The following is an 11,780-nucleotide window of genomic DNA, read 5'->3' on the forward strand; positions in this document are numbered from 1 at the left end:
GGACACCAAGGGCCACATCTCTTCCTTCCCCATCAGGCTTAAGAAACAGCTATATGTCACCCCGTATTCAACTGCCCCAGAATGGTCCAAGGGTGCCCAGGCTCACCGATCACTGCACATAAAGCAGCTTCAAGATCCATAATTAAAAAGGAAGTGTGCAGTTGGATTCCCTGGCTCATGGAGAGGTTTGCTCCTACCCCATGCCACCCTTGCCCCTGGGTTGCATTGTCCTTGAAGGCCAAGATGTGGCATCTCAGAGGGTTCTGTCACTGACTCATGTACCTTTAAAGCTGGAAGGTGTCTGGGCAATCACATAGTCCAGGATTGCAAACTGAAGGCCCAGGGCAGGATCCAGCCCCTCCTAATGGGTCCTGATGGTTGCAGAGAGCTAACCCTCTCTAGTTCCACATGCCCACCATTCCTCATTATTCACCCTGGAAGCAGCCTTACCAGGTTTGTGAAGGCACTGGGATTTGCTGTCCCTAGTCTGGTCCACCTTTTCATTTTATAAGAGGTGGTGGTGGATGGGATGGGGGCCCGACAAACCCAGGGAAGGGAATAGATGTGCCTGAGTTCACATGGCCAATGACGGGCACCATGGAGACCACATCCAGTAACGGGCCCACTGGGCCTCAGGGGGAAGGATGTGCCAGGCAAACCTCAGTGCATGACATAAACAGCAAGGGGTGAACTCTGTTGGAGTCCCCCTGGAGGGAACAGGGGTCATGCCTGGAGGGGCTGAGCCAGCTTTCAGTGAAGTTTCTCTGTGTTGAGACTCCATGCTGCACCCATAGGTCTGTTCATTAATAATTACCTAATAGGGGAGGTGGCAGGTGGTGCTGGTGGAGCTGACAGGTTCTGCCAACCTTCTTGGGCTTCATAAACCCAGGTCACGTTCCTCGGCTTCCTGTAGCGCTCAGACAGCTGCCCGGGGGGCCATAACAGGACTGACCGTGAGTAACGCTCTGGGGACCACAATTGAGACTTGAGAGGGAGGGTGATAATCATCCTAGTTTTCCCAGGGATGGGGCTTCTGGAGCATAAGACTTCCAGTGCTAAGACCAGGAACGACCCAGAGGTGACACCTCCTGGCTGGAAAGACCCCTACGTGTGATTGCACAACCTTCTCATCCCACTAGTGGGGGAACTGGTGCCCACGCCCAGAAACAGCCTCATGTAAGGCCACACATGACTTAGGACCCAGGTCTTCTGGCTCCTGATCCAGGTGCTTTTGGAGGTGCCTGGCAGAGGGGAATTCTGGGCAGCTTGCTGCAAAGCCAGAGAGAAATACACATGTGAGGGTTAGGATGGGAGAAGGTATTATAGCTTGGTAGGAAGCCGTGTTTTGGGGACGGGTGTTAAGTTGGTGAGTGAAGTGGTCACTCCAAGTCCTGGGTGGAAAATAGAATAGAAAGACCAGGTAGGAAGCAACAGTGGTCTAAGCCAGGGTTCAGCAAACGGTGGCTTGTGGGTCAAATCTGGCCCACTGCCTGTTTTTGTCTTGCCCCTGAGCTAAGAATGCAAGATATAACATAAATATAAGATATAAATATAAATACATCTTCCTTATCCATTCGTCCGTTGAAGGGCATCTTGGTTCTTTCCACAGTTTGGTGACCATGGCCATGGCTGCTATAAACATTGGGGTACAGATGGCTCTTCTTTTCACTACATCTTATCTTTGGGGTAAATACCCAGTAGTGCAATTGCAGGGTCATAGGGAAGCTCTATTTTTCATTTCTTGAGGAATCTCCACACTGTTCTCCAAAGTGGCTGCACCAACTTGCATTCCTACCAACAGTGTAAGAGGGTTCCCCTTTCTCCACATCCTCTCCAACACACGTTGTTTCCTGTCTTGCTAATTTTGGCCATTCTAACTGGTGTAAGGTGGTATCTCAATGTGGTTTTAATTTGAATCTCCCTGATAGCTAGGGATGATGAACATTTTTTCATGTGTCTGATAGCCATTTGTATGTCTTCATTGGAGAAGACGAATGGATAAGGAAGATGTGGTCCATACACACTATGGAGTATTATGCTTCCATCAGAAAGGAGAATACCCAACTTTTGTAGCAACATGGACGGGACTGGAAGAGATTATGCTGAGTGAAATAAGGCAAGCAGAGAGAGTCAATTATTGTATGGTTTCACTTATTTGTGGAGCATAACAAATAACATGGAGGACACGGGGAGATGGAGAGGAGAAGGGAGTTGAGGGAAATTGGAAGGGGAGGTGAACCATGAAAGACTATGGACTCTGAAAAACAACCTGAGGGTTTTGAAGGGGCGGGGGGTGGGAGGTCGGAGGAACCAGGTGGATATTAGGGAGGGCACAGATTGCATGGAGCACTAGGTGTGGTGAAAAAACAATGAATACTGTTATGCTGAAAGAAATAAAAAAATTTAAAAAAATTAGTGATTGAGAAAGAAGTTACTAGAGTTATGAAGAAACTTGTATTAATAAAACTTAATTAATAAATTTACACTAACTAAACCTACAAAAAAATAAAATAAATATAAATATAAAATTTGTAAATGGTAGGAAAAAAATCAAAAGGAGGACAATATTTTGTGACCCATGAAAAGCATATGAAATTCACATTTCATTGTCCATAAATAAAGTTTCACCAGAATCCAGCCACACATAAGCATGCCTTGTGGGTGACCTCTTCCCAGCCAACACAGCCAAGCTGGGCAGCTGTAACATGACTGTATGGCCCACACAGCCAAAGATGTTTAGTCTCTGGCCCTTTGCAGGAAAAATTTTCTGACCCCTGGTCTGGGTGAATGACGCTGGAGGCCCAAGTGAGGGTCACAGCAGTGGAGAGGCTCAGGGGTCATGGGAAGACCCTGCCAGACATACAGAAAGATTGAACAAGGTGGGGGAGGTGGGGAGCCAGACACGGGTTAGGGATGACAACAGGGTTTGGGGCTGAGAACCAGGGCAGCAGGGCAGATTGGTGCGGAAAATTGAGCAACCTGTTTTGGGCAGGTGAAATTTACTAGGAGAAGAGACCAGTCCTTTTCCTGGGACTTTGGGCAGATCAGTTTTTGAACATCAGAGATCTTATCTGCATGGAGCGATGGTAAGAATGCCCATTCTAGTGACCTCTATCGAGATAAGAGGGTCAAACAAAATAGCATTAAAATGATGTTGTATACTGTAAAGCACACCACGGGTGTTGGTGGAGTAGAAGCTAAAATAACCTTTGGTGTTTTGCTGCAGTGGGTCCCTGGGCTGAAGGAATAAACATGAATGGTAACAAGAGCTCCAGGCTAAGTCTGGAGACTTTGTGCTCTAGCTCAGACACTTACCAGTTAGGTGACCTGATGAAGTCATTTTTGGAGTCTCGGGGATGGGAAAAGAGGTGAGTGCCTTGCAGAGCTGAGAAGGATGGGAAATGCAGGGGGTGTGGTCACAAGGAGCAGGCTTTGTTCATCTAAAGTTGCTGCAGAATATGATCTTTGCCACACTCTGGGAAAGTGTCAGGTGTTTGCTAGCCTCCCGCAGGGCCATCTGCATGAGTTCACGGTGGCGCTTATCGCCCTGGGGCCCTGCTCTTGCCCGACTTCTCAGTAGGGTTGAATGTTCTGTCAAGGAATTGCCTGGGTACTCTCTTTCCTTCTATAGTTGGGAGAGCACAGAAGATGCATCTTGCTGACCTCCTGCTCTTCCTTCTGGCCGGACTGCTGGTACTTTGTCATGGTCAAGTGGACCCTAAGCACTATCGCCAGGGTCATACAGGCAGCCCCCATCAGGAGGCTTCAAGCACAGGTGAGGGCTCCCCCAGCCTCAAGATTGCCCCAGGAAATACAGCCTTTGCTCTCCATTTCTACCACCTGATGGCTTCCCAAAGTCCTGGGAGCAACATCTTCTTCTCCCCACTGAGCATCTCTGCCTCCTATGCCATGCTATCCCTGGGGGCCCGCTCGCACAGCCAGACCCAGATCCTGGAGGGTCTGGGCTTCAACCTCACGGAGATGTCTGAGCAGGACATCCACTGGGGCTTCCAGCACCTCCTGCACACTCTCCACCTCCCGGGCAATGGGCTGGAGATGCACATGGGCAACGCCCTGTTCCTGAGCCAGGACCTGCCAATCCTTCCGGGATTTCTTAATGACAGCATGGCCTTCTATGAATCCAAACTCTTCCTCACCGACTTCCACAATTCTGTGGGCACCACCCAGCTCATCAATGACCACGTCAAAGAGGAAACTCAAGGAAAGATTGTGGATTTGGTCAGCCACCTGAGCACGGACATCACAATGGTGCTGGTGAATTACATTTACTTCAAAGGTAAGAGTCGGTTTCTTGGTAGATCCTCTAGCTTCTCTCTCCTTCTGATTTGTGGGTGGATTAGATATTTAAAAAAGAGAAAGTGAATGGATGGGGTCAGATAGGGTCAAGCAATCCTTAGCAGATTCATGTGAGAGCATCAGGTATTTAAGATTGTGTAGTATTGAGGTTCTTCATGCCTTTAGACATATTTTCTTATTTTCTTCATAACAGTAAAGTATGAAATGCACAAGGTGAACTGCTGGGTTCATATCGAATCTCTGTCACTTACTGATGGTGTAAGCAGCAGGTTGTTTGCTTGAAGTAAGAATAATAAGAGTCCTTCCTTCAAAGTTTTTTTTGAGGATCAAATTATGCCACATTTTTGTATACTCCTTAGAAGAGGGCCTAAAGGGATAGGCAAACAACTGCCCCCAGCCACATCTGATGGGCCACTTGTATTAGTCAATAAAGTTTTATTGGCACACAGCCACGCCCACTCATTTATGTATTGTCTTTGGCTGCTTTCACACAGCCACAGAGATAAACAGTTGCCATAGAGCCTAAAATATTTGCCTTCTGGCCCTTTGCAAAAGAGGTTTCTCAATCTCTGACTATTATATATACTCAATAAATAATTAGAGTAATTGTAATTAATCTAATGATAACAGTGCTCATTTCAAAGACCCTTGAAAACACATAAAGGGGGTGCCTGGGTGGCACAGTCAGTTAAGAGTCTGCCTTCAGCTCAGGTCATGATCTCAGGGTCCTGAGATTGAGTCCCGCATTGGGCTCCCTTCTCACTGGGGAGCCTGCTTCTCCTTCTCCCCACTTGTGCTCTCTCTCACTATCTCTGTCCCTATCTCTGTCTCTCTCAAATAAATAAAATCTTTAAAAATAAAAAAATTTAAAAACCACATAAATATATAAAAGAGAAATAGAAATTACCCATAATCCTACCATCCTGAGGCAACCAGTGTTAACGTTTTCACCTAATTCATTCCTGTCTTCCATTCACACATATATATATATTAACAGTTGAAATCACAGTGTGGGGACAGATTTGTACAGTGTGTATCATCAGTGTTCCATCAGAGGAGCAAAGACACCATGAATATTAAGGGAAAGGGGATTCTTACAGGAATTGGACCTCACTCAACTCTGGGCAAATGAAGGCCTAGAGGAAACAATGTTGGATGGACAGAGTGAAGTCCTTGGTGCAGGTGAAATTTTGGACCTTATTAAGGATCTATATGCCAGGCACATCCAACCACCACAGTGGGTCCATGTAGGGGGAACTTTGGAGAGGCCCATGCTAGGCACCTGATAGAGGCTTAGGGACACATTGGTCTGGAGGGCTAATGTTGGACAATGAACTTGGAGGAGAGCATGGACCACCTGGAGGACACAGAGCTCCACTAGGTCTGTCCATCATCCAATCTTCCTGGGAAGACCTTCAGCGTGTGAGGGTTGTTTCACATCTACCTCCCAATCTCACAACTGTAACCACCTTGAACCCAGAATCTAGAGGGAGCAGATTCTGGGAAACAGTCCCAGACTAACAATCCAGCCAAATCGGTCATCGCATGCATTCTACACATGGAATTATTTATGTATCACTGAAAACTTTTTCAAAAACCCTTTTAATTCTGCAATGACCATAAACTTATAAGAAGTTGCAAAAATAGTCCAGGGAGATCCTGTGTACCTTTCATCCAGGTTAGATAACATCTTACATAACTGTCATACAAAAACAAAATGAGGAAGTTGACATTGGTGCAATCTACAGACTTTATTCAGATTTACCAGGTTTTACATGCATATGTGTGTGTGCGTGCACAGCTTTATGCTATTGAAAACTTTGTTTAGATCTCACTTTAATGGCTGCACAATATTTTATAGAGCCATTTCAATGTATAGTATACATCATCAATGTAACTTAAATGTGTAGTATACACCACCAACCTACCCAAAGCTCTGAATGTAAAGAAGGGTTTGGGTGCTCTCTTCCTGAAAGAGACCTAGCTCCAGTTGGGTTAGTGTTGATGGCCTGAGAGTGAGAGTTTCCCTAGAAATAGGAAGGAGATAGAGACATCTTGCCCAACACTTTGGGATGTAAATTTAGCCCCAGGCCTCACTCTCTCACTCTCACATGATGAGAGAGTAGAACAACTGTGGCTTACCTTTAAAACTGAAAAGTACCTAGAAGAAGACAGACAAAAGATGCATAGGATCTCTGTAGAGAAGATTATCTTGAGAGATATTAGACTTAAATTTTCAAAAGAACAGATATACTATGTTCATGAAAAGGAAGACAATATGTAAAGATGTCAATTCTCTCATGAATTAATCTAAATATTTAATGCAATCCCAATCAAAAGCCTAACAGATTTTTTTTTTTTTTTTTTTGGTGGCAGATAATAAGCTGATTCTAAGCTGTATATGGAGGGACAAAAGACCAAGAATAGTTAAAATAGGAAAACTTTCCTGACAGAGGGTGAGACTTATCATAAATCTACATTAATTTAGGCTGTGAAGTGCAAATAGACTAATGGGACAGAATAGTGAGGCCAGAATAGAGTCCAGAAATGGCCCCAAGGACAGATACAGAGACATATGGTATTTGCCAAAGCTGGCATCCCCCCTCACTGCCATGATGGAACACTGGTGCTGGGACAGCTAGGTACCCATAAGGGGAACAAAATGGGTTTGGGCCCCTCCTTTCAACCAACAATAAGTATTTATTCTAGGCGGAGTATTGTCCTTTTTGCAAAAAGGAAGACTAAATCTCCTAGAATATCATGTAAGAGAGTATCTTCATGACCTTGAAGGGAAAGTTGTCCTCAACAAGACACAGAAGTCCTAACCACAAAGAAAAAGACTAATATGTTCACTGCATTGAAGTTAAGATTTTCAATAATCAAAAAACACCATTACCAGAGTGAAAAGGCAAGTCAGAGAGAGACAAGGGATTTACAACTCACACAACTGATAGACAACTAGTGTTCAGAAAGGACTCCTGCAAACTACTAAGAAACAACCCTACACAAATACAGGGGAGGAACATGATGTAACAACAACAACAACAACAACAAAAGAGGGACATTTTGTTGGTCAATAAACATACAAAAGATTGCTCAACCTCATTTTTAACCAAGAAAGTGCACTACAAAGTCATAATAAGCTACAACTACATACACATCAGGTTGGCAATGGAAATTAAATGGTGAAGACCTGGGGTGCCTGGGTGACTCGGTTGGTTAAGTGTCTGACTCTTGGTTTCAGCTCAGGTCATGATCTCAGGGTCATGGCGTTGAGCCCTGTGTCCGGCTCCATGCTCAGTGCAGAGTCTGCTTGAGATTCTTTACCTGTCTTTCTCCCCCATCCCTCCCTGTTCTTGTGCTCTCTCTTGCTCTCTCTCTAAAACAAATAAGTAAATAAAACAAATAAGTAAATAATTTTTTTTAAATGGTGAAGATATGAAACAATGTTGCTGATATCCTTTTGTATCTCACATTTTAGAATCTAAATGAGCCCTGAGAGAATCCATTTCTTAGGCAGGTCGGGTTTTGAAGGACCTAAGTGGTACACTGTGATGGAATTGTAAGGAGGGGAGGCATCTCCACGGCTGTGGGAGAGGCATTCCCTTGGCTAGACGGTTGGCCTGCTGGTCCACAGGTGCCCTGTGCCTTCTTTCCTTCTTCCCTTCAGCTCTGTGGGAGAAACCATTTGTTCCCTCGATGACCACTACCCAAGACTTCTACGTTGATGAGAATACAGTCATCAAGATACCTATGATGCTGCAGGACACACAGCACCACTGGTATCTTCACGACCGATTCTTGCCCTGCTCGGTGCTGCGGATGGATTACCAAGGAAACATGATGGCCTTTTTCATCCTTCCTGACCGAGGGAAAATGAAGCATGTGGAGGAGGTCTTGACTCCAGAGATGCTAACAAGGTGGAACAACTTGCTTCAGAAGAGGTAATCAATGTGACCTGTGGTGCTGAATCTACAGCATTGCCTTTCAAATGGAGCCTTCTAAGGAAGGCCAGTGCCCTACATGGGGGTGTTGTCAAATTATGAAAGAATTCTTATTTGCTTTAAGACTTTCCACGGGTTTCCCTAGATGATGAACTCTCTTGTTATATCTGAAATACGATTTTTGCCCCATTAGTGAAAAGAGAACCAGGCTAGGAATTAAGATTCCTGGTTCTAGATGTAGCCCTTACAGCACACAAGACTTGGGTGAGGTGACATTGGCTCTCCGAGGGTCTGCCCAACTGTGCAGTGAGTAGGTAGACCTCCCATCAAGGTTCCTAGCATAGAGGGACTTCAAAAAATCCCATCCACCCATCCAAGGAAGTAGCCTGGACGTTTTCTATCACCGTGGGACTATAAATGGGAAAATTTATAGATAAGGGCCTCAGATTTATAGATGAGGTCCCATAGATAAGGGCCTCAGCCTAAGGCCACATGTGGATGGAGAATTTGCACAGCTCATGTGACAGAGGAATTCTAGCCAAAGAAATCATCTGGTCCCACATAAGTGAAAACCATAAGACCCCAACAGAGGTGAAGGGAAAGCTACCACACAGGGAGACTTTATCTCCCTGGGCACCTGGCCTGCCCACAGAAAGCCCCCTCTGCTGAAGATGATCTCCCAAGGGAGTTCCTGCAGAGAGCAGTCTTGAGGGCAAAGGGGCCTGGCCTTATGTCCCTGGGGACACTGGAGCAAAGTCAGATGCAGTCAGTGGAGCCAGCTAGAGGGTGCAGTCAAGAGGAGCACAGTGCGCTGGGGTCCCTCACTTTTGTAACCCCATGCCTCCTTCAGGTATTTTTATAAGAAGCTCGAGCTACATTTCCCCAAGTTCTCCATTTCTGGCTCCTATCAATTAGATCAGATTTTGCCCAAGATGGGCTTCATGGACCTGTTCTTGAAGGAGGTTGACCTGTCTGGCATCACCGAAGAGCGAAGACTGCGGGTGTCCAAGGTAAGTCATCGTGGTCCTCCATGCCTGGAGACTTGGTAGGGAACTTTTGCCTCGTGGGGGCTGCTGGGTTATGGGTGTTCTCTCTATCCCATGTGAAATCTCAGAGCCTGGGTTTCATTCAGCCATCCGCAGACATGGGCATCCTCGAACCAGCCCACTCCCATGCTGGCGTGGTACTTGGCACTGGGTACCCCACGTTCATCCCACCGCTGTCCTCAGGGAGTTGTCACAGCAAAGTGGGCTTCATAGATCACAATGCATAGACAAACGCATTGATAGAATAGAGGGAGGATACTGACAAGGTTGGCCAGGGTGTGTGTATCAGAGATCACTTTGATAGGAGAAAGAGACCTATGACTTTAGTTAAGAAGACAGAAGTGCACGCCAGGGTAAAGCCTTGGGTTGCAGAGTTGAATTCCAGGTCTTCCTCTTATGGCATTGAAGGGTGAGTGAGGGTCTGGGTCTGCAAAACAGCCGTAATATATCAACCTTCTAGGATGGCTATGAAGATTTAAAAAGAGCCCTAGGCACATAGTAAGTGTTCAGTTGCTGATAGAAATAATTATTCTGAGTGGCGCCTGGGTGGCTCAGTCAGTTAGGAGTCTGCCTTCCGCTCAGGTCATGACCCCAGGGTCCTGGGACTGAGCCCTGCATCAGGCTCCCTGCTCAGCAGGGAGTCTGCTTCTCCCTCTCCCTCTGCCTGCCACTTTGCCTGCTTGTGCTCTCTCTCTGTCAAATAAATAAATAGAATCTTTTAAAAAAATGAAATAATTATTCCTATAAATAAGAGGTCATCCAGCTCACAGATCTCCCCAGTGTAGACATTCTTGCTGTGGGATCCCCAGGAAGTGGCCTGCAGTGTTGATCTCCAGCGATCTCTGGTTCGTCCAGGCTTCCCTAAGTTCCGATTCATGTTCTCTTAGAGGTAACCCTTGTGATTTCCTTCCCAGAGTTTTCACAAAGCCATTCTGGAGGTGGATGAGGTTGGCACCCAGGCAGCAGCAGCCACTGGCAGCTTTGTGACCTTTATGTCTGCCCAGCACAATCGCAGAGTCCTTCGGTTCAACCGGCCCTTCCTTGTGGTGATCTTTTCCACCAATACCCAGAGCATCATCTTCCTGGGCAAGGTTGTCAACCCCATGAAACCATAGCCCTCCCAGGGCTGGCTCTTCTGTTACAAGCAGGATGATGTGGCCCAGGGGGGCTCAGTGTGAGCAGCTCTGTGTTTGGAGTGGAGGACACAGAAGATCCTGAGATCCTGGACAGAGGCTGTTGGTGAGGGTGAGGGACATCGGTGATACAAGATAAGTGTGGACTAGACATCCAGCTCTCAGGGAAGATCATCTCTCCTCTTTGAGCACTGCCCTGGATAGTGGGCGAAACCCTGATACGTGGTTGAAGGGATTAAATACAATGATGGCTATGAGGAACCTGGTTTGGTGACTTGCACATAGTAGGTACTCAATAAATGCATCCCTGTTCTCCATCCCTGCCCTGGACATGGGGGTGAGATGTCCCAAGTTCCAGTGGTTTGGCAAGGTGTATATGGAAGGGGGGGAGCAATGTCGGCAGTTGGCTGTCTCCAGGAGAGTGGACGCCTTATTTCTAGAGCGGGGGCTCTTAAGGCTTTCACTGGGAAAGCACCAAAGTAGTCGCCATAGCAACCTAGTGAGGAAGGCTCAGCAAGGAAGGCAGCTCCCCTCTCCCCCGGGGTGGCACAGGCACTGTCCCTTCCTTTGGCTTTGGAGATGGGGCCAGTCCCCCAGGATCAACGGCCAAGGTCAAAGATGCACAGCAGAAAGAAGGAAGAACATGAGATTGGAGCCTGGGGGCCTGTGCTTATGTCCTACTCTTCTACTGACCAGCTCCAGGCCTCAGGCCAATTTCTTCCCTTCTTGGGTCTGCTTCCTCACCCGGCTGATATGGACTGACCCAGATGGTCCCAATCAGATGTCTGTACTATGTGGGGTGAATTCTCTGAGCCAGCATTCACCCAGAGTCTTAGAGAAGAAACCTCTATTCTTCCCACAGGAAGAGGCAGGCCAGCCACACCTGGCTGTGTTTGTCCTGAATCTCAGGAATGTGTGGCAAACGCATTTCCTCAGCCGGGCCCTGGGGTGTTCTCATTGGGCCAGTGCGTCAGAGGCCAGGAGTCTTGCTGTCACGAAGCCTGATTTCCACTGGTGCCTGGAGAGACAGGCTATGGATCATCTCTAGCATTGAGACGACTGATCCAGAGTCACAATGATCCAGGCTTTACGGGAGGTGGTCCCCAGCCCACATCATGCTGCAGATACAAGAATAAGATTGTTGTGGGAAACCAGGAAACCAATATCTAGGGCAAGAGCTTATGGTGGGAAAGCTATTGTGGAAGGAAGCTAGAGAGGATGGGAAGGGGAGATTTTGAGGTTCTCTCCCTTGGCTTCTAAAGTACAACCCTGAGCTGGACAGGACAGCCTGGGAACAACACTGGTAAAGGAAAGTCCCAGAGGAGGAAAGTGCTGAGCTC

General features: G+C 46.8%; 1 protein-coding gene across 2 annotated transcripts; it reads left to right on the forward strand.

Moving 5' to 3' along the window:
- The first annotated feature begins 820 nt into the window (after positions 1-820).
- SERPINA4 (serpin family A member 4) lies at positions 821-10,701 on the forward strand. Of its 2 annotated transcripts, none has more exons than XM_080808136.1 (5): positions 821-953; positions 3,632-4,297; positions 7,988-8,261; positions 9,112-9,271; positions 10,222-10,701. In XM_080808136.1, the coding sequence occupies exons 2-5, from the start codon at positions 3,649-3,651 to the stop codon at positions 10,420-10,422; spliced, it is 1,284 nt and encodes a 427-aa protein (XP_080664262.1). In that variant the 5' UTR covers positions 821-953; positions 3,632-3,648; the 3' UTR covers positions 10,423-10,701. The 2 variants fall into 2 exon arrangements, with proteins under 2 accessions (XP_080664262.1, XP_080664263.1); XM_080808137.1 differs by lacking the exon at positions 821-953 and adding an exon at positions 2,993-3,086.
- Positions 10,702-11,780: the final 1,079 nt, after the last annotated feature.

Source organism: Martes martes (assembly GCF_963455335.1).
Source record: "Martes martes genome assembly, chromosome: 7".
NCBI lineage: Eukaryota > Metazoa > Chordata > Mammalia > Carnivora > Mustelidae > Martes > Martes martes.

What these genes read in the sequence shown, in the direction of transcription:
- SERPINA4 (XM_080808136.1), top strand. Translation starts at nt 3,649, where the DNA reads ATGCATCTTGCTGACCTCCTGCTCTTCCTTCTGGCCGGACTGCTGGTA. An exon ending in GAATTACATTTACTTCAAAG is followed by an intron (nt 4,298 to 7,987) that starts GTAAGAGTCGGT and finishes TCTTCCCTTCAG; the next exon opens with CTCTGTGGGAGAAACCATTT. An exon ending in GAAGACTGCGGGTGTCCAAG is followed by an intron (nt 9,272 to 10,221) that starts GTAAGTCATCGT and finishes TTTCCTTCCCAG; the next exon opens with AGTTTTCACAAAGCCATTCT.